The sequence below is a fragment of the Paramisgurnus dabryanus genome, chromosome 2, assembly GCF_030506205.2.
Source record: "Paramisgurnus dabryanus chromosome 2, PD_genome_1.1, whole genome shotgun sequence".
NCBI lineage: Eukaryota > Metazoa > Chordata > Actinopteri > Cypriniformes > Cobitidae > Paramisgurnus > Paramisgurnus dabryanus.
Genome location: NC_133338.1, coordinates 41471335 through 41493122, shown reverse-complemented (window position 1 = coordinate 41493122; position 21788 = coordinate 41471335). Strand labels below are relative to the sequence as shown.

Sequence of the window (21788 nt, the reverse complement as noted above, 5' to 3'; positions counted from 1 at the left end):
CATGCTTTACATAAATATGCCTTTTTGTTTGTCACTGTGAAGATGCAGAGACCAACATATTTCTGTGAATGCATCATACTAAACACTTATAAATCTCACCTCAATCTTTCCTCGTTGTAAGTTTGAACGGAGCGGTCATGGCAGAGTGGGCGGTAACCGCCGCATGAGCTGATTTTAACGAGCAGATCTCTTATCAAATCAAAAGCGCCGTTGCACACAAACTTGATACTACGTAACCAATGCGGAAGCGGATGTGTTTGAACGGTAACCAACTGACAGCGTGTAGCACCACAGCTAGCTGTACTTGTAGTTAATACTGTGGAAGTTATCTGATATAAACTTTTTGTATACTTGTTTAAAAAAAAACAGAAAGGCACTTTTTTATCATGGAGTCATTGCACGAGCTGCTAAGAGATCCGATATATTGGATAGGTGTTGTCACTGTGGCCTGGCTGTCGCTGTGCACTCTGTGCTTTCTGATAAAAGGGATCCGTGTGTGGATTGTGGGCAATGGTAATTTGGTCAGAGCCTCCAAACTCGGGAAATGGGCAGGTTGGTACACATTGACCTGAAATGTATTGAATGCTTTTATTATCTAGGCACTTAAGCCACTTAAACAGCCAGCCATCACTTTACTGTGCTACCTGATCTTACTTGCTAAGTTAGTTCATTCATTCATAGTTAAACACATTTTTGCGGACTTGGTTTATGTAACATTTGTTTATGTCATTTGTCTATGTTAGGTTTGTATCCGTTGACTCTAGATTTGCTTGCAGTTCAAAATTTCAACACTTTAAACACTTTTGTAGAGATCTTATATTTGTATAAGATCAGTGCTTCGTTTGATGGATGTTAAATATAGTGTAAATAATCTCAGGGCAGAGCTATAAGATTTTCAAGTAACGCATAATTCTGGGTTGAGTGTGTTCATTGTAGATCAGATAAGTACAAAAGTGTGGAAAAACGGCACTGGGTCAAAGGGATTAACTCATTCCCTGCCAGGATTTTTTTTAAGTTGCCTGCCAGCATTTTTATTTTCAAAAAATCTTTTCCAGTAAATGTTTCTTTTACAATTTTATAAACATACAAATATATCCAGTAAAAGAACAGACCAACTGCTTTCAAACAAACAAAACGTTTAGGGATGCATAACGATTAATCAAAATTAATCTAAAGCAGAATAAAAGTTTTTGTTTACATCATATATGTTTGTAAAGTGTGTGTGTATAATAACTTTGTATAGATACATGCACACACATTAAGAAATGTTTACATGTGTATATACATTTGCATTAGTGAATGGGAAACGATTAATCATGATTAATCACATACAAAATAAAATACATTTTATTTGTATTTATATATACACATAATAATTACACACAGCACACACTCATATATTATGCTAAAAATCACTTTTATTTTGTATGTGATTAATCTCAATATTAATATTTTTTTTCTTATTTATATAATTTCTTATATTTATATATGCATAATTATTATACACAGTTTACACACACATAAACACATTGTTACGTAAACAAAAACTTGTTATGCATACCATTTGTTCTCTTTTTATAACCCTCAAATAGATTTCTTCAAAATTTCAAATTTTTGAGCAAAAAGCTGAAATAATTGCATTTTTGTAAAAGAATTGTGTTAGAGATCAGATTCAGAGTTTAAAATAAATTAAATTAGTTTTTGCTTTAGTTTTTAGAAATTGGGCTATAGTGGACAATAGCGGAAAGCATCATTGGCAGGGAAATTTTTTCTCTTAATTGACGTGATAACTCGTCAATGGTGGGTAAGTAGTTAAATTAGTAGTGAACAGGGTGGGTGGGATATGGATTATTTTAACCAATAGACAATAGAGTTTTTTTTTCAGTTTATCACGGGGGGGGGGGGGAAACCCCTCACACTCTAGTGTCTTTGCTCACTTGTAGACTTGCTGACTTTGACCTTGGACTTTTAAAACGTGGCGTTGCAAAAGTCCATCATATGGTTGACCTCATCTGATATCTAATGATGTGGTTTCAAAACCCATTATTACTTTGTGTGCCCTCGTACTTAAAGTTTAAGTGGTACTGATACACAAATGTTAAAATGGCAAAAGATATCCTCCCACCACAAGCACATCTTGGAGTAACAGTCAGCTTTAGTAGAGCTTTAGTAATAAACAATATGTCTCTATAAACAACACACCTCTTCTGGATCAAAAATGAATCATTTATTGTTGAAAAGTGATTCATATATATGATTCACATAACCCAGTAGGAGCAGTTGTGTAGCTTTTTGGGTTATGGGAGAAAAAATGATTTAACCTAGTATAGCAGTAAACACTTAAAATATGAAGACCTTATAAAAAGACAATTTAGAATTTTTTTTATTCGTTAAAGCATTTAGGTTTTTACATTTTTGTACCCAACAAAAGATTTTACACAACAGCGCAACGGTGCTAACCCTATTTTAAGACATCTTTGTTTTGGAAGTATTTCAACTATTTAAATATTTATTAAATAAAGGGTTATCATTAAAGAGTTATAAAAAATAAACCATACCAAACTGGTTTAGCACATGACTTTTCGATCACAAATCTTCGATATAAGAAAAGCTTTAAAAAAAAACAGCAGACAAAAAGAATCAAACCAGAAGCAAGCAACCCCCGAGCTCCTACGAAAGTGTCTAGACCAGGGGTCTCCAACCTTTTTGTGGGCAAGGGCTACCACAATGGATAAAACAATCTGAAGGGGACGGGGTACTTTTTGATATAGTCTACTAAAAACTTTTTAGTTTTACTTGTTGGTTTTATTTTATTATACTTTTTAAATAGTTTTATTATTGTTTTAAATGTTAACACACATAAAAGAAGCCAAGCTAATATAAAAGTATGTCATAAATAAATATTACAATTGAGACTATTAGTAGATGTGCTTTGGCGGGCACCTCACAGACTCTGTGTGGGCAACCTGTTGGAGACCACTGGTCTTGACAGTGGTCTTAGGTTATTGTTAAAATTATTTCCTATATGTATAAATAAATAAATAGGATTTTTACTGCCAAAATCCAACTGTTGCAGTCTAGAGGAGAGTGGTTGTCCTCTAGGCGAAGATACAGTAAAACTACAGTATAATATGTCTAATTCAGAGTGTTTTATATCAACTTTATTTCAAGACCATGTAAATATGATATAAAGGTTCGGTTGTTTAAAGATACAGATATGTAACCCCTGATAAATTTGCTGCATGCATTTGTTTTATCGTGACCTGTAAATCTGAGCTTCGTTCTTGCAAAAATCACATTAAAATGCATTACGTGGAAACCCTTATATAAAGAAAATACAATCCAAGTATGGTTGTTCTGTTGTTTTCTCCTAATATAATTATATTCTATTGATTTCTCTGGTATTTCATCTTCAGTGTAGCTATTTTTGTGAATGAAGGCATTTGTTGGCTCCATCCATGAGTGGTTGGATTTAATTGGTCGACTTTGAACGAGAGTTGCAATTGGTCATTCAGGTTCTTGTGCGTTCTTTCATCTCTCATAAAGCGCACCCTCAGTTACACGTGCCTCGTCTGCTTGTTTTGCATACCCCCCTCCATTTAGCTGTAACTTTTATTGTCATTCCCTCCTCTTTCTTCTGGAACAATGTGCACAGAGCTTCTGCTCTATCATTTCTCAACCCCACCTTTGCTGTATTTAGATAGCTCTGTCATTACATTGTGCATGTTATTAATTTTTAATCATGGCCAAGATCATTTATACACTCTTAAAACGGATGTGTTAAAAACAACACATTAGTGTTGATTCTGGGACAACACACTAAATGCGTTGTCCCAGAATCCACACATCTCTGTGCTTTATTTTAACACAAAATGACACATAATGTGTTAAAAGCATAACACAAAAAGATGTGTAAAAATTAACACATCCTTTCTTAGAGTGTATAGTTAGTTATATAGTGTTTAATTAGTTATTTAGTTGTCTGAAGAAGTTCTATAGCATTATACAGATTTTCTAGATGCCTGTGATTCATCTTCATTCCAAGAAAATTCACATGATACAGTTGCTTGTCATTTACTGAGAATTTAAGTCAAAAATACCAAAACATACGTAAGCACACGTACATACGTACGCATTTCACAGCGATGTCATCATATAAAAAACATTTTATATGCATTACTTCAACGTGACTTGAGTATGGACTGCAATTCTGAATTGTATTATTTAATTTTAGTATTCTAATTGAAGGCTTTGTCCCTTATTTCCAAATTGTTCTGAATGCTTCATTAATGGATATTTATGAATTGCTGTAAAATTACTGTTGCACACACTCCATCACAGAAAACATTCATAGTTCTCCCCTTTTCTGAAAATACCTTGCCTCAGGGGAAAAAATAAATGCATCTAGCTCTATTTTTAGAGCAGTCGATTTTAAAACCGTCCTTTTGAACAGCGGTGCTGATGTGAAGCAAATAAAGCCATCGAGTGAGGCACGTGGCACCACATGCTATTTAAAGAAGCATGTTACTGGGAGCGGGGGCCCAGGAGACACTTTGAATCTTATACTGCGGCATCCAATGAGGAGGGAGGATCCCGGTCTGCGGACGGAGAGGGGTGTGCTATTACATAACACTGCAAACATGGGAACATCCAAGGGCAGTAAGGGATGGCACTTTTGTTTTTCTCAAGTTTTCCAGTTTTGGGAAAGAAAGTGTTGGTGGAGAAAACCTGACAAAGCTGTTAAAACTGTGAATTGGACTCTAATTTGGGTAGTATTCAACATGGAAGCTTATAACATTTACAGCGAGCAACCAAGATGACACTACACAAACACAACTATAGTAAAATCAATGCTTCTATTATAATCAACATAGCAAGTTACATTACGTATACACTCCCTTTGTCACAGCTTCATCCCTATTGGCTTCCCTTATTCATTTACCGAACAGCTCCATAGCATGGGACATGCAGCCGCAGTAAATTCTGCAGCAGATGCATGGGGTTCAGTGTAAATGTGTGACTGTAGGGCCTAGTGTGTGTGCCCAGAGAGGAGGAGTGCAGTGCGTGTGATGCCGGGGGAAGCTGAGGCTCGTTTGTATTCAAGTGCTGCATCTGTTCCAGACGAGGCTGCAGTGCCTGCCTGGTATTTTTAATCTCCTGTTCTTTTTTTAGCCTACAGAATATTCAGCAGCAGCAGTAGCAGCATCGGTGTGCGCTGTGAGGGGGTGTCTTCACTCTTATAAGATCATTTCTCAGTTGACCAGACTCCAACATTTAATCTTTTGATATGTTCGCTTAAGAAGGTATAAGAAGAATCTTTTTTCCTAAGTGTGGTAGCCTGCCAGTTATTATTGAGGGGTGTTTTCCTGTTGTCACTTCACTTGTTACATCTCAAACCACACCGTTTTTGTGGAGGTTTATTTTGCCTTTCTCACAGACGTTCTGATGTGCAGGGTGATAAATTGAATGGATTTGTCTAATGTACAGTGATGCATTAAATTGTTTGGCATTAAACACATATTTTGGCTCTGGAATTAGACTGGAAATAAACATAAAATCTAAGATACTAAATAAACAGACTAGTCATGATATATAGTATTAATTGTGTTATAATGTTTCATTTTATGGATTTGGCAGACGCTTTTATCCAAAGCGACTTACAGTGCATTACAAGGTATATGTTCCCTGGGATCGAATCCACAATCTTCGAATCCAAGCTTCAGGAGCACTACGCCAACAAAATTTGCCTTTTGTTTAGAAATAGTGCAGGAGTCAAATTGTGTTAATAGTGCAATACATTATGAATTGTTTTTAAAACAATTATTTTTACAGAGTGTCGGAGAGCTTGTACACTATAAAACTAAATGTTTCTTCAAGACTAAGGCCCTGTTCACACGAGAACACTTGAGGGTGAAAACTTAAAAATATTTTATCGGATGTGCCTTTCGTTTACACGGCGACCAGCTTAAATACGCAAAAAAGTGAAACCACCTTCCAGAATGGAAATCTTAAAAACGCTCTACCGTCGCGTTCCAGTCTTAAAGGTACATTCACATTATAAGCGACTAGCAGTAGCAGAGCGACGCAATTTCATGTGATTTCAATGGAAGCTCGGTGGCATCCGGCGACACGAGCGACAGTGACCGTTGAAGGCTGGATGGGCGTGTCCAGTTGCGCGTCAAAGTTGAGAAATGTTTGACTTTATGCAAATTATGAGCGACATTCGGGAGCGACTACCAATGAGAACAAAGCAGTGGAGTTCATGTCATCAGCATCTCATCAGTTACTGGAGCGAATGTTATTCATTTGTTTATGACAACTAGATATAGAAACACCTATTTTGAAAGAGATGAGCGACACACAGCGACAAGGTCGCTTATAATGTGAATGTACCTTAAAGGGCAAAAACGCAAAAGTCTGCTCACGGTGGCTCATGGCGTACGCGTTTACGTAAAACAACAAACATGTCGGATTATTTCCATACGTTGGACCTTCAAGTTGCCATAGCAGCTCTGATAAATATACAAGTATTTCCAGCAGTTGTACGAAATATTCACAGCAAGTATTACTGATCAGAGAAGGTGCATTAATAACCTCTATCAAATTGTTGATGCGGCAATTTGTCTGAGGCAAACCAGATGGCTTTGGACGAGACCTGGGAGCACGAGGAAGAAGGTTGTAGGCAGGCACGTGGACTTGGTGGTGTTGTGTGTTAGTGCTTCACATTGCCACCTAGCCGCCTGGAGTGCACACTACATCGAATATAACACACTTTTGCGTCACCATATGCACGCAGATTTCCCCCCAAAACGCTCGTATGAACGTGGAAAAAATAAGTGCTAACGCAACGACACTTTTGCGTTTTCTCTTCAAATCGTTTCTGTGTAAACGTAGCCTGCTACATAAGACAACACATTTACTCTAATTGTACATAAATAAATTATCTCAACTAGATGGTAAAAAAGGTAAATAAGACTTATAAGAATATTAATCTAAACAAGACTTTAAGACTTTTATCAAGCTTAATATTGTAACGTTTGAGCAACTGTAATACTAATACTAACAGTAATAACAACCATGATAAGTGACTTGATCACATTGTCTTTATTTGATAAAAACCAAGGGCATTGTGTCATGAACTTCCTTTGTTATCAAAAATGAGATATGTCAAAGCGTTCGTATGCAAAATTTTAATGAAGTCAGTGGCACTAGTTTTCACTTTAAATAGTGCGTTGCATTATTGTCATTTTAGAAAATTGCTATTTTACCTAAATCAAGAAACTACTCAAATGTCCACTTCTAATTCAAAGAAAAACTCAAAATATAAAATCTGCATGCATATTCCATCCACAGGCCATTTAATAAACTAGAAAGCATAGATTTGACGTGATACGAAAGCACTTAACGCGAGGCCTGTTTACCTAGCACAGCGTTCAGCGATTTTCTGAATAAGATCTCCATTCATTCACATTCGCAGTGTGTTGTGCACATCGCTCAGGGTGTGTTACGAGATGGAGGCATTAGCCACACAGCAGCATTCATACAGCATTTCACTCTCTGTCCTCACCTAACAGTACACGCTCGGAGCGCTTCATCTCTCCAGTGTTTTTCCTCCGTTCATGTGGAGTAATGTATTGTAAATGTGCTTAAAAATAACTGGGAAAATGGTTCCCTTGCCTCTAACTGTGTGCCGCCCCCTCCCAACTGTACTCGGTGTTAGCCGCTTGCCTTTCACTCTTCCCTTTCTATTTTTAACTGCCCTCAGGATCAGCCTCATTCGCTCCTCCCATGCGCTGCCTTGTTGTTCGTCATCCACCCCTCCCTTCTGCCCTCTTATGTGTTACTCTAGCCAGTGTATGCCTTTCTTTTTATTTCATTTTTACACACAACATTTAGCTTAAACACTTTAAGTCGTGCATTTTCATTAACACTTTAAATTAAACACCTTTATTAAGTGTTATTAATTGTAAACAATTTAATGTGCCTCTTTTATCCAGTTTGTATATTTACTAAGAAGAAATTCTTAATATTCCGTCATTATTTTTGGAAGTCCAAAGCCCAGCCCCAGCTGTAAAATTTGTTTTTTGCACAACAGAATTAACGCTGGCACGTCAAGATGCGATTTTAAGGTTGAACTTGACGGCATTAAAACGTGATGCTCTGGATGATGAAATGAGAAGGAACATACAGTAAATAGACTTACATTAAAAATAGCACTGCTGAAATACATAAATGTGTTTTCTGTATAAAAAGCCCACAAGTTTACCCCAGATAGGTTGGCATCTCTTGCTAAATAAATGAGCTGTAATTCAATGATATCTTTATGTGCAATGATATGTAAATAAAACCAGCACTATATTGACTTAAGCCACTTCACATATCACCATAATGTCACGTCTTCTGACTTTTTGTCATTTGGGGGCTTTTCGTTGCAAATATTCATTTGTATTTCATATAATTACCTCAAAGTTTGAAAGGGACACTCCACTTTTTTGAAAGTATGCTAATTGTCCAGCTCCCCTAGAGTTAAACATTTGATTTTTACCATTTTGGAATCCATTCAGCTGATATCCGGGTCTGGCGGTACCACTTTTAGCATAGCTTAGCACAATCCATTGAATCTGATTAGACCATTAGCATCATGCGAAAAAAAAAACAAAGAGTTGCAGTTGATATACACAGCAGCCGAAAATAGTGTCTTTGGTTACTTTTAATAGCAGGGGATTATTTTTGGGCCAGAATGAAAGTATAATTGCTATATCGGCCTAGTAAATCACAACTTTTAATTTTCCATCGGTCTTTGTACACAATGTAACTACAGAAGAGTCTAGTTTTAAATAGGAAAAATATTGAGACTCTTTGGTTATTTTTTGCTAATGGTCTAATCAGATTCAATTAATTATGCTAAGCTATGCTAAAAGTGGTAGCGCCAGACCCGGAGATCAGCTGAATGGATTCCAAAACGGTAAAAATCAAATGTTTAACTCTAGTGGAACTTAAAATGAGCATATTTTCAAAAAATGTGGAGTGTCCCTTTAATAAATGGTTGGCATTTGTTTCAATGCCCCTAATTTACATATCTCCTTTGATAACCTCTATCTGACTTCTGTTTTCTTGTAGTTGTGACTGGGGCCACCGATGGAATCGGAAAAGCCTATGCGGAGGAGGTAAGGTTCCTCAGGTTTTATTTATATTTTTTTTCTCTCTTCAGAGAAATCACAATGAGTCATCAAACTAGAGGTCTCGGTAAGAGTTCAGTGAGGACTCCTTTTAGAGGTTTGCCTTGCACAGTTGACAAACTGTCAAGCATTTTACCACCTTGCTGCTTTTCATTTTTACTGTTTGATGACAATTATATAGAATTCTTTTTACTTTTTGGCTAATTATACTGATAAAGATATGTTAACCTCTGATAACAACGTCATCTAAATTAGTATTGAAGTAAGGCTACACTTAAAAAGTATGGTTTGTAATATGTTTAGGAATGTCTAGTTTATTGTAAATATGATCTGAAAAATTGAATGAATTGTTTACTTTTGTGCAGCTTGCTCGACGAGGTTTTGCTATTGTTCTCATCAGCCGTACACAGGAGAAGCTGGATGAAGTGTCCAAAGCTATCGGTAGGTCTGCCTCCACCTGTGTGAACAAAAGCAGTATGTTAGCGGATGGATTTCAGTGCCCTGTATTAATATTATTGAAAGCAACACTTAACCATGCATCCTTATAGAAATGTGACCAGTCACGGAAAGTAGGGACACAAGTCGGATCTGGGGCATTTTGAGTTATTCATAGATTCTGAAAGTGCAGTTTCTAAGCTTTCTAACGATGTGTAACACATGGAAATCTGATAAGATTTGGAGAAGTTGTGGCCATTTGAATGTAACACATTCAAGAAGGAGAATGCTGAGAAATTTGAGAAAGAAAAAAGTTAACACTTTCCCTTTTCCCTGGCTGGAGAGACAATAGGGCTCATTTACATCTCATTTAGCTAAGCCATACCCCCTGTAAAGCCGTTTTGAGGTACAGATGTTCTAAGCATCATATGTAGTATTTTATTACAGAAGTCCGAATGAACAACATGCAAAAATAAACAGGACTTTTACCTTTGTGGGGATCACAAGTCGAATCCAGTCTGTTTCAGATGTGTGAATCATCCAATGATTTTTGTCCACAAATGCGTATAATCCGTGAAATATAGATATATAGGCTATTGTTTACATCAGATTTCGCATGAACTTCTGGTAATACAATATAATATACATTCTGAGGACTATTTACATCGTAACATGTAAGGTATATCAGATTACACTCCGGTATTTGCGTTCTGTTAAACACATGAACCCGCCTTCAAATTTTGGGTCTCTGTGTAACTTATTAGTTTGACTTCATGCTGCGCTGCAAGACGTCAAAGTACCGCGAGAGCGAGATGAAATTAAACTACTCCGTAAGATTTCTTAAGAGCTCTCGCGGTACTTTGACGTCATCCGACTGCGGCGCCCCATAAAGTCAGTGACGCAGCTGACGTACGATGCGGCTGACTGTTATTTGTTCCGCCCCAGCTTCTTTTATCTTTCTTTTGTTTTGTGCGCCCGAGCTTCATTTACAGTCTGGGGAGACGCACGCTATAAGTTTGAAAAAAATTATATAAAACTAAGCAAACATGTCTGAGGAACAGTGCAGCCGCGTCACTACGGTCACGTGACTTCACGCTCGAGCCGGAAGAGAAGACAATGCTGAATAAAGTCGTAATTCTTGCTATTTTTGGACCAAACTGTATTTTGGATGCTTCACCACAATCTCATTGACCCACTGATGTCACATGGACTACTTTGATGATGTTTTTATTACCTTTCTGGACATGGAAACCGTACATAGATTTTCAATGGAGGAAACAGAAAGCTTTCGGACTAAATCTAAAGTTAAAACATCTTAAACTGTGTTCCGAAGATGAACGGAGGTCTTCCGAGTTTAGAACGACATACGGGTAAGTCATTAATGACATTATTTTCAGTTTTGGGCGAACTATCCTTATTCAGTAGTCACGCTGTTCCCTGTGGGGGCGGAGGCAAAAACACAAGCTTATACAGTATGTAAATATACACACAGACAATGACGCCCCCCGCTACACGCTAGAATCTCTGGAAAAACAAGCCTATTTCAACCGCAAAATTTACGCTTTTAAATATACATAAACTGCTATCTCAAACATGGAGAGGCTTCTTCGTGATCTCAACTAACAGATTCAGCAATAAAACGAAATCCACAAATTTTGAAAAAAAAAAAACTTTGATTCTCATTTTCTCGAAACTTGTGCTGCCGACTTGTGCCCCTGGTTTCCGTGACGGGTCACAAATATTATAAAACAAAAATAAAGCGTTTGGTAGCTTTAAAACTGACACACATATCATAAGTGACAAAAATACACTATTATATAATCAAGACTCTAAGCTTTGTTATTTTTTCTGTATATAGAAAACCTTTAATTTTATCTTATTAAATTTTAATCTGATATTGCCCCATGTAAGTCTGTTTTCGTGTTCTGGCACTATAAGAGCAATGCCAAGGCAAGGTCCACTGAATGAATGAAGCTGCAGCAGTGGCTGAATCAGAAATGCCTCCCCATTCATTTTTTTTTTTAGTCTTTTGGTTGACTGACTGCTTAACCGAAGAGGATGGCAGGATTATGAGCGCGCATACACGTGTGCGCACACATGTGCAGGCAGATGTGCATTTATGTGTTCTTGTGTGCAGAGGACCTGTGGGTACTTATTTATGTGTGTTTGTATGAAAGAGAGTGAGCGAGAAAGAAAAAGAGAGAGAGTTCTGCTTCTGAGGCAGCGAGTGTCTCCCTCAGCTAAATGAATGTGGATGTTAATGAGCTCGGCTATTTTTAGCTCTGTGTTGAAAGGCAGGCACTCTGCCAATCGAGCTGCCTGGCTGTTGCAGCAGAGCGCGACTTCACAGATGGAGGAGGATCCTGGAGATGTCATGGCGAGGATGAGAGAGAGAGTGAGAGAGCAGCGAATGAAGGAAAACAGCCCAGTGACCTCTACTGAACACTAGCAAATACAGTCATGTGCTCCTTTAATAGGATGCATTTGACAAGTCTTTTTTTAATTTTCAAAAATAAACGAGTGAACTAATTTTTAAGGCAGCTACGTAACTGCCATGTAACTGTAATAAGTGACAGATTTGAAAGAGTTTACATCATATCAATGGATTGATAATTGATTTTAATAAAGACTGTAAGGCTTGCCACAGTGGGATTGCATTGTCTGTGAAGAATGCAAACTTCCCATTCATGTTATTTCCTTGTTTTTTCAAAGTGGTGCGTTTTGCATTTCGGAGCGCATCCACGTCCATACCAACATACGTCAGTTCATCTGCTTTTAGACCAGTTATATCGTTTGGGATAATGCACCGGAGGATTTGGCAAACTCTACTAGGACTGTACAGCATCGCTTAACTACTGCAGTCTAGGCAATTGTATTGTGCATTTGTATATGTGTCATACAAACATTTATTTCATCACACCATGGGTAATATCTGTTTTGTGTTCAGTCTAAGAAATTAAGTCCTTCTATTCAGAAGTTGTGTGCTTTTCTTTTCCAGAGAGCAAGTATAACGTTGAGACCAAAACCATTTCTGCGGACTTTGGATCTGTCGACATCTACCCTAAGATTGAGTCTGGACTGGCTGGCCTTGAAATAGGAGTTTTAGGTATATTACATGTTGTGTCTTAAGTAGAAATCTGACATTTGAATCAGGTTTTTTTGGAACAAGATGTTCTGAACTTGTACAGCACAACTTGATGTGTTTTTATAATGAACGGTCTGTTTAGTGATTGTTTGGTATTTGCTGCCGACTGCAGGGAAGTGGAGGGAACTACAGGGAACTATGTGTATTTCAAAAGCTTTTTTTCAAGTAACTGTGCAGTTGATAATTTTGTGCTGCCTTTAAATACGTCTGTTTTTTCCACCCGCAGTTAACAATGTTGGAGTGTCTTATTCATACCCAGAGTTCTTCCTAAACATTCCTAATATTGACAGCGTGAGTTTGTGTAACCATTTTTCCTTTGTGATGTGTGTATTATTCAAAAACTCATTTGTAGTAATTATTATGGGGCATTTGTAAATGTTTGCTTGTTATTGATTAACTCGAATTGTAATTGCAGTTCATCGACAATATGATCAACATCAACATTACGTCGGTTTGTCAGGTCAGTGGGATTTTTTCTCTGTTAAGTTAGATAAAGCCTTTCCATTTTCATACGAGCCCATCACCGTGGAATTCAACATGTTCTGGAAACATGAATATTTTTGGAAAAGCAGACTTACCACCATTCAAACCAAAGAAAAACAGCATTAAATCAATGCACAGTGTTTTTATTTGACTAATCTATATAATGCATTTAAAACACTATATAGTGCGCACAAGAAAGTTGTGTGTGGCTTGCTTCTTTATTTTATACATCCTGAAATTTTGAGTCAATGCTGCCATCTTCAGGATCCAACATGCATTATTCTATTGGTGCAACATGTGTTAGGTTCGTAGATAAGGAAATATTTTTAGTGTATGTAACACGTAAAACAGATTTTTAAGTTCATCCTATGTTCTTTAATTCATTGTAGTCTTACAAAAAATAAAAGTAAAAAATGAGTCTAAACCTTATAGATCTGATTATTGTATGCACCGTTTCTAATGCTTACAAATCACTTTTTCCTGTAGATGACACGATTGGTATTGCCCAGGATGGCTGATAGGTAAGTTCAGAATTCATCAGAAGTGATATTTAAAGTTTAAAATGGATCTGTAGCTATTCAACAAGTATCACAGGAATTGGTCACATTGTATCTTTGTGCTGAAGTTGATTTATATTTAGGTAAATTAGGGTGCAATTATTTCATCATGAACGAATGCTTCTGCATTAAATATTTCTTTGATATTCAACCCTACCAATATGGGTGATAAGCTTTTAAATATAATATGCAAAAGAGGCCAACAACATCAAGGATCATTTAAAAAATCTTTAAAAAAAATGTATAACTGAATGAGTTAAAGTCATGATGTTAGTTACTTCCATCTAAACCACTAGAGTCTGGTGTGCAGTAGTACATAATGCAAAAGTATGTACACTGGCATGGGTACCGGTTGCCATAGCAACAGGGATGCAAGAATCCATTAGCAGGTACTTGTGTGTTAGCAGGGATAATTCCATGCTACCAAAAGAGTTAAAATGAAACGAATACATGGGGCATTTTAAGCACAATTGTCTTTATTAAACATGCTAATTAGTTGTATTACAACATTAAACATTACTGTGGAAAAAAACTCTTTCTAGGTCTAAAGGAGTGATCTTGAATATTGCCTCAGCTAGTGGCATGTACCCAGTTCCTCTCCTCACTCTCTATTCTTCCACAAAGGCAAGTCATCTTTATCTTTGCTGTGGGTTAGTTATTGAATACTACCGTACTTGGGTATTTTTATGTAACAGCAATAATTGATCATAAAAATTAAACATGCCTGACTTTATTTTGAAGAACATTTTCAAAAGTTAGTTTCAATTTTGCATATGTTTAGCATGATTGATTAGCTCGAACAATCCAATGTAATGAGTTTGTTACTTTATTTAAGTTAACATCACAAACATTTATTTTCACTCCAACAGGCCTTTGTGGATTTTTTCTCCCGTGGACTTGATGCTGAGTACCAAAGTAAAGGGGTCATTGTACAGGTGAGTAAAACTATGGTGTACATTTTAAGGTGCATAGTGTAACTTTTAGAATGACCTCTTGACAGAAATGCAATATATATATGATCAATTATCAACAATATTATCGTATAAAGACTTTACCAAATTAATTGTATTGATTTATTACCTTAGAATGACCCAATTTTTCTACATACACCAAGGGTCCCCTTACATGGACGTTGCATTTTGCGCTGCCATGTTTCTACAGTAGCGCTAAATGGATAAACTGATCTTAACACTGTGTTTTGTTACTAAGTTGTCTCAGACAATTACATGTTTGTCCTGTGAGGGCTACCGTAGCTTCCCTATGCGTTTCAAAAAGGAGCAGTAGCGCCTCACTGCAGAACACAACATCCAGGGGGCGGGGTTGGATTCAGATCCAGGGGCGGAGCTGGATCCAGATCCAGAGATCCCATTGGTCGGCAGTTTTACCACAAGACACGTCATACACGTGTTGCTGCGTTACCATTTCCACATTAAGTCGTAACTAAATTAAGTTATTCTTTTGACGTAAAAACAAACTTTACTTATGACTACAATAAAAGTAGTGCTTTAGGGTGAAATGTAAGTTTTTTGCTATAATGTTTTGGAGTAAAACATTTCGGGTAAGCCTACCACGAGTAATCTTACCACATGCATTTTAAGACCTATGGATACAGTATAAATATGCATAATTATTAAAATATATAGGTTATGGCATGTTATTTAGAAATTAATAAATTGAATGTTTATCTTGTATGGACTTTGAATTTGTTTAAACGCGTCTTTGTTTACAGCCATAGGAAACAGGTTTCCCTCGTAGATGGTTTACTTTTTTTTACATTTGCTAATAAAGGATATCAAATAAATTAGTTTTTATATTTACTCGTATAGGAATAGCTGTGTAATAAGTGGGATAATGTACAAATAAATCCCTCACACTGTCTGGAATACTTTCTAAATTATGAATCTTTCTCGACTATATTATTAATCAAACGTACACTTAAATTGATAAGAGCAAACGTTGGCGATCACAGGTTGCAAATAATTGCGTGCTGCAACAATGCAAATATACTGGTTCATTTGGCGGAACAAAGTATATAAAGTGGGAGGAGTTGGATCTAGATCCAACCCCGCCCCCTGGATGTTGTGAGAACCATCTCAAAAGGAGGGGTGAGCTGGAGTCGTTAGTTGCAATTCACAGTCTCACCACCAGATGCCAGTAAAAATCTACACACTGGTCCTTCTAAAAAAGGATTTTAATGTATTCTGTTTGAGATAGATAGTAATCCATGTTTATGCTGATGATGGTGTTCACCACTATCATACTATCTCTCTACTATTTTAAAGAGTGTGCTGCCATTTTTTGTGACAACCAAATTGAGCAAGATCAAGAGAGCCTCTCTTGACATTCCCACTCCTGAACGCTACGTCAAAGCCCAGCTGAGCACTGTGGGCCTGCAATCACAGTCGAACGGCTACCTACCCCATGCCATCATGGTGAGATCTTCTTAAAAATATACATTCTCTATTCTTGATTCAATGCTAATGTTTAAAGTCATCTGAATGTATCATGTAATTTTGAAAGCTTTATACTCACCTGCTAAGTTTCTTAGATGTCCTAGTGTTTCAGAAATTGCGGTTTTCCGTACACCTGTAGTGGAAATAAATGGGCCATGAAAGCTGAAATGCATAGTGTTCATATTCAAGTATTGTATAGCTGCAGGAAAGACTTTATTTTAAGATTAGTGTTACTAACTAACCTTCATTGTTTTGCTGACAATGAGTTGCAGGTGTCTGATGACATGCCTATATTAAAAGAATGGCAACACCAACAGGGATTATGTTAGTAGTGTTATTTAAAAAAATGCTGTTAAGCCTAGAATATGTGTTCAAATTTTTTTTTTTTTGAACGGCGCAGCCAGCACTGAGCTGCGCGCCCGGTGTGCGACCCCCCCCCCCCCAACAATTCACTTATGTCGTTTCTGCAGGGCTGGGTGACCACTTCTCTGCTTCCTACAAAACTTCTGAACAAATACGTCATGAGCATGGGGTTGTCCCAGCGTGCCCGCTTTCTGAAGAAACAGAAGCAAGGTTAGAAGAGGAAAAATGAACAGGCTGAAGGATGGTGTGACATAATGGGGAAAGAAGGGACCAATCAGAAATTTGAATCTCTTCCCTTTTGCTATCAGGGGCCAAGAGCAGTCTCACCAAACTGTTCCTTATTTGTCTGTCTGTTTCCATTGAACTAGTTTGAGCCAAACAATGCATTTTACAGACATCAGAGTGGTGTATTGAGCTTTGGAGAGTTGTAGCTAACCAAAACATGATTGCTTGAAAAGTATGACCAACATTTCTTATTAGTTTGACTAAATGATTATGGCTACAGAATAGCTTAAGTCTATGTAATGTTATTTGTAATGCAACAATCGCTAAGCACTGATTTTTCCTAGTCATTTACTAGTTTTCTAGTAAAAGTCATCTGTTAAACATAAGTTAAAAGAAACATGTTTCCAATTTCTATGAAATATCTATTTGCATCAAAAGCATATCCATTATTTCAATCAAAATAAATGATCATCCCTCTTCCTGCATTTTTTTAAACCTTGGAAACCCATGGGGTCAAATTTGGCCGCTGTTAATTGCTGTTACCCAAGGCTCTCCAGGGTTAAAAATTGGTCAGGATGAATGAATTGCAAAATCTTCCATCTGACTCTGCAGTTATTTACAAGCTATATAAACTACTTATGCTTATCACAGATGGCACTATGAATTTTAATTCAAAAGAGATACAGCTTTATTGCACTAACACTGCTGTGAAAAGTTTATGTCCTTTATGTTGTGCATTAGAAATGTTTTCAACTGATGATTAACTTTGTATTGCTGGTACTGCTGATGTTAGGATGCAAATTTCAGTGAAATGTACTGTATAAGGTGTTTATTTGGTAGAGAAATTGAAAGCTTAGGCCTCAGTTCCGTTATTAAATCTGTCATTGGCCGTGCACTGTTTTCACTAAAACAACACTATACTATACACAGTATTCCTAAACCATGTGATATTTTTCAGGTTTCAGTGTGAATAACTTTTACATAATGTCAGTGTAAAGTCTGCAACCACAGAGTGGAGAGAACAACAGCAGCACTTGACTGTAATGCTGAAGGATCCATACAGTATGTTTGTTTCTGAATTAATTTTGCATTTCAAATAAAATAATTTCTTTCTAATAATAGTCTCTAACTCTTATTGACTGATTCAAGTTGTCTCACTGAACCACCCGAAATGTAATTAGGAGTTCTGGCTGAAAGTACAGCACAAATTAAATTGGCACAGCATACCCCATTATTTTCCCTTGGATAGCCTTATAGCCTAAAAACTGAGAGAGTGTTTCAATAAATAAAGTTTGGGAGGAGCTTTAACTGACATTCAGTTCTGTCAATCATCATTACGAGCATATATAAGCGACATTTCTACCGCCATCCCATCTCCTCCATATATGCTCTTATTCTTTCTCTATGCACTGGAAGCCGGAACCAAGCCTTGGATTCAAGCCCCCTTTAAAGAGACACTAAATTTTTTTGAAAATATGTTCATTTTCCATATGTGCATATCACATCACTATGCCTTGTTAAAGGGACACTTCACCCATTTGTATAAAGCTTTGTATAGTTAGAACCCCAGTCATGTTTTTGAATGGTTGTGCATAATTTTCTCAGTTGCCACTGAGACAGGAGAAATACAGATTTCAGTATTGCACTTCTTTTTTTCAATGATGTAAAAATCATCATTTTGCATCATTGAAAGAAGGAAGTCCAATATCTTTGTTGAGGGAGTGAGACTACAAACACCCCTTTTCTCTGTCAAATAGGCACCAAATTCAAAATGTGTGTTACATTTCGACTACAAATATGACACACTTTCAATAAAGATTAATGTTTCTACGGGTGAAATGCTCCTTTAAGTCCATCATTATTACACCAGTTTAAGAGTATAGTTCCCCGCCTACAAAATCACAACTTTTAATTTTCTGTTGGTCTTAGTACACGATGTAACTACAGAAGAGTCAAGTTTTAAATAGGAAAAAATATCAAAACTCTTTGGTTAATTTTGGCACGATGCTAATGGTCTAATCAGATTCAATGAATTATGCTAAGCTCTGCTAAAAGTGGTAGCGTCAGACCCGGAGATCAGCTGAATGGATTACAAAACAGTAAAAATCAAATGTTTAACTCTAGGGAAGCTGGAAATTGAGCATATTTTCAAAAAAAGTGGAATGTCCCTTTATTAACTCTATTACTGTTATGGGTATCTCCAATTTCTAACCAGTGATGTGCCACGGTGATGTCTGGTGGACAATATTTGGTATTCATTATTTGTGCTTGTTCTTAGGAATGCAGTTTTCTTTTGTGAATTTGTTTTGTATTTCAGCAACAAAATAAACTGAAAAATATATAATTGACCAGATATATGATTAAATTAACAGTGATTCTTTAATTTCTTTAATGTTTAATTCCTCCACCCCAGGCTTTTCTCTCTCTTGCCTCACTATTTATCCCCTGCAGTCATGAACCATCTGTATCCAACCCACGCACATGCCCTTTCACTAACTGTATTCACTGTGTATTCATGTCCTGCAAAAACATATTCTTTGAACATTGGTACAAATGAATGTTACCCATCTTTGTTGCTTTGGAGCAGTGTTTAAAAGGCCATCTGCTTTGTATCACATCCATCTCTTCTGATAGATGAGCATGATCTCTCTTTGTTGAGTGCCAAATCCTGAGAGCTGTCCTTCTGCTCCCTCCCTGTTGCGCGCCGCATGCGTACTGCTTGTTCCTGGCAGCAACGAGGTGATTCCGGAGGATACGAATGGAAGTCGGAAGTGTGACAGTCCTGCGAAAGGGGAGGAGCCTGGAGAAAATCAGTCATTGAGTGGGAAGAGAAGACTTATATAAAGCTGCACAGTAGCAGTGGGTTGCAAACACTCAAGACGGATACTGAACAAGAACAACAAACAGACTGAAGAATATCTTTTCATCTGCTTTTGTTACTAGCAGTCTGGCACTTCTTGGCTTTCAAAGTGTGGTTTTGGAGGACTGATTCACTTGGAAGAACTTCAGTTGGACACGGAGGTGTATCGTCCACAGTTTTGCCATAAGAGTTTGAATAATCTTTCTTCCCTCATCAAGCCTACAATCTCTCGGGAATGACCACACATTCGACAAGGAAGAGCAATGCTTTTCCCACTCATCAGATGGCTTTGGCTATGGAGGAATTTCCCCAGCGGGTATCCAGGGCCCAAGCCTGTGAGAGGGCCCGGTCCATTTCTCGAAAGAGGACCCAGTTTACCTGTAGTAAAATCATAGAGGAGGTGGAAGAGGACATACCATATCCAGTGGATGAGGACAAAGCACGGCGTTCCTTCTTGCAGTCACTTGAGAGTCTGCGCAGATGCATACAGGGCCGTCAGTGACTCAAGGAGCATGCAGGCCAGCATGGACCTCATAACCTTTACAGACAGAAAGACTGAGATTCAGTGTAATGGACACCATTTTTAAATGTCAGGGTATGCTTCACAATAAAGCTAGAATGATTTTCACAAAAAAAATTATCTACCAAAGATAGGTATAGTAATTATGTTCTTATGTTGTTTATTAAATGAATACTATTTATTTTCAGAATGCTTTATGATTGTTTTTTGCACTAGTAAATGGCTAATGTGTAGCATGTAGCCTTTGCATGTGTGTCAATCTGGCAAAGAAAAGCTGTGGAGCTTTGATGGGCCACACATTGTAATGGAACGAGAGCATGAAATTTGTCAGCAGCAAAATATCTCATGCTTTTACTGTTAAAGCAGTTGTTGTACATTTATACAACCTTGACAATAAAGTCAATTTTGGTATAGAAATACATTTGAGTTTATTGTATATTTTATAACTCCTTGATACTTTCAACAATCAAGATGAACTTTTTTTAATTTAGTAAAATTAACTGAAAAAACTATTTTAGTTTAAATTTGACATGAAGCCCTTCTGCTTTAATGGCAGCAGTTTTTTTATTTGATCTGACATAATCTCACAATCCTCTCATGAACATCTTGTGTTTGATGCATTCCAAATCCAAATTTATTTCATTCTGATTCACTTTTTTTAGACATTTACTTCACTGTATACACATGTACAGGGCTCCAGACTGTCATTTTGCCACCAACATTTTAGAATTTGAATTTGAAACAGCACATCTATCATTAAAGTATTTATTAGTAATACAGCGGAAATTAGTAGAAATGTAAATATTTGGTTAGCATGTTGATTTACAGTGTGTGCCCCTAAATTTTCTGGTTGTGCCCCTAATATTTTCAGTTGGGGGCCACTGTGCTCCTACTGAAAAAAGTTAGTCTGGAGCCCTGATGTAAGTTTGCATCGTCTTTTGTTGACAATATTCTAATCCTCTACTTGCTTTCATGTTGTTCTAAAGCAGTGTGATTTTTCAAGACTGTAAAAGAATAAAATTATGACGGTGATAAGAAGCACCATGAAAATGGCATAAAATGTTAGAACGCTACAGTCGTAATATCATTGTCCAAAACAGAAATTTGGTCATGATCTCAAGATACACTGAATTTATTTTTCAAGATGCATCTGTTGGCTAGGCAGGGAAAACAGCCAAGCATGTTTCAAAGCTCCTATTGTCAGCCTCGAGCTGTGATTACCACGTGAAACAAGCATAGCAAACACAAACTGTTTCACTCACTTCACCTGCTACCTTGAATATTTGCACTTTGATGGAAGAAACTCAAATATTGTGGTTGAGGCATTTTCATGCTGAATGCTTCCAAAACATTGGATGCAACATAAAACTGGGTTGCTGTATTTTTCATACACTGTGACTGAACAGTGTAATTTAAAAGCAGATATAATTTGAACATAATTTTCGGTGACATTGTTTTGTCTTAAGATGCACACCTGTAGGTTTTTTGTAAGGTATGTTTGTAAAAACTTCTTAAATGACATTATATAAATAAGGCATAGTTTTGGATTAACGTAAACCCTGTCTGGA

The 21788-nt window shown here is 37.0% G+C and overlaps 1 protein-coding gene across 1 annotated transcript; it reads left to right on the top strand.

Annotated features, from left to right (window-relative positions):
• Positions 1-232: 232 nt before the first annotated feature.
• hsd17b12b (hydroxysteroid (17-beta) dehydrogenase 12b) lies at positions 233-20639 on the top strand. The gene is made up of 12 exons (XM_065289200.2): positions 233-552; positions 9121-9167; positions 9545-9620; positions 12613-12720; positions 12986-13050; positions 13175-13219; positions 13729-13763; positions 14342-14423; positions 14669-14734; positions 16082-16231; positions 16723-17902; positions 19475-20639. The coding sequence occupies exons 1-11, from the start codon at positions 387-389 to the stop codon at positions 16828-16830; spliced, it is 948 nt and encodes a 315-aa protein (XP_065145272.1). The 5' UTR covers positions 233-386; the 3' UTR covers positions 16831-17902; positions 19475-20639.
• The last annotated feature ends 1149 nt before the right edge of the window (positions 20640-21788 follow it).

Bases quoted from the DNA above. Each gene is read 5' to 3' on its own strand.
- hsd17b12b (XM_065289200.2), top strand. From the start codon at position 387: ATGGAGTCATTGCACGAGCTGCTAAGAGATCCGATATATTGGATAGGT. The intron at 13,051-13,174 runs GTGAGTTTGTGT...TTGTAATTGCAG, and splicing joins ACATTCCTAATATTGACAGC to TTCATCGACAATATGATCAA. The intron at 14,424-14,668 runs GCAAGTCATCTT...TCACTCCAACAG, and splicing joins CTCTCTATTCTTCCACAAAG to GCCTTTGTGGATTTTTTCTC.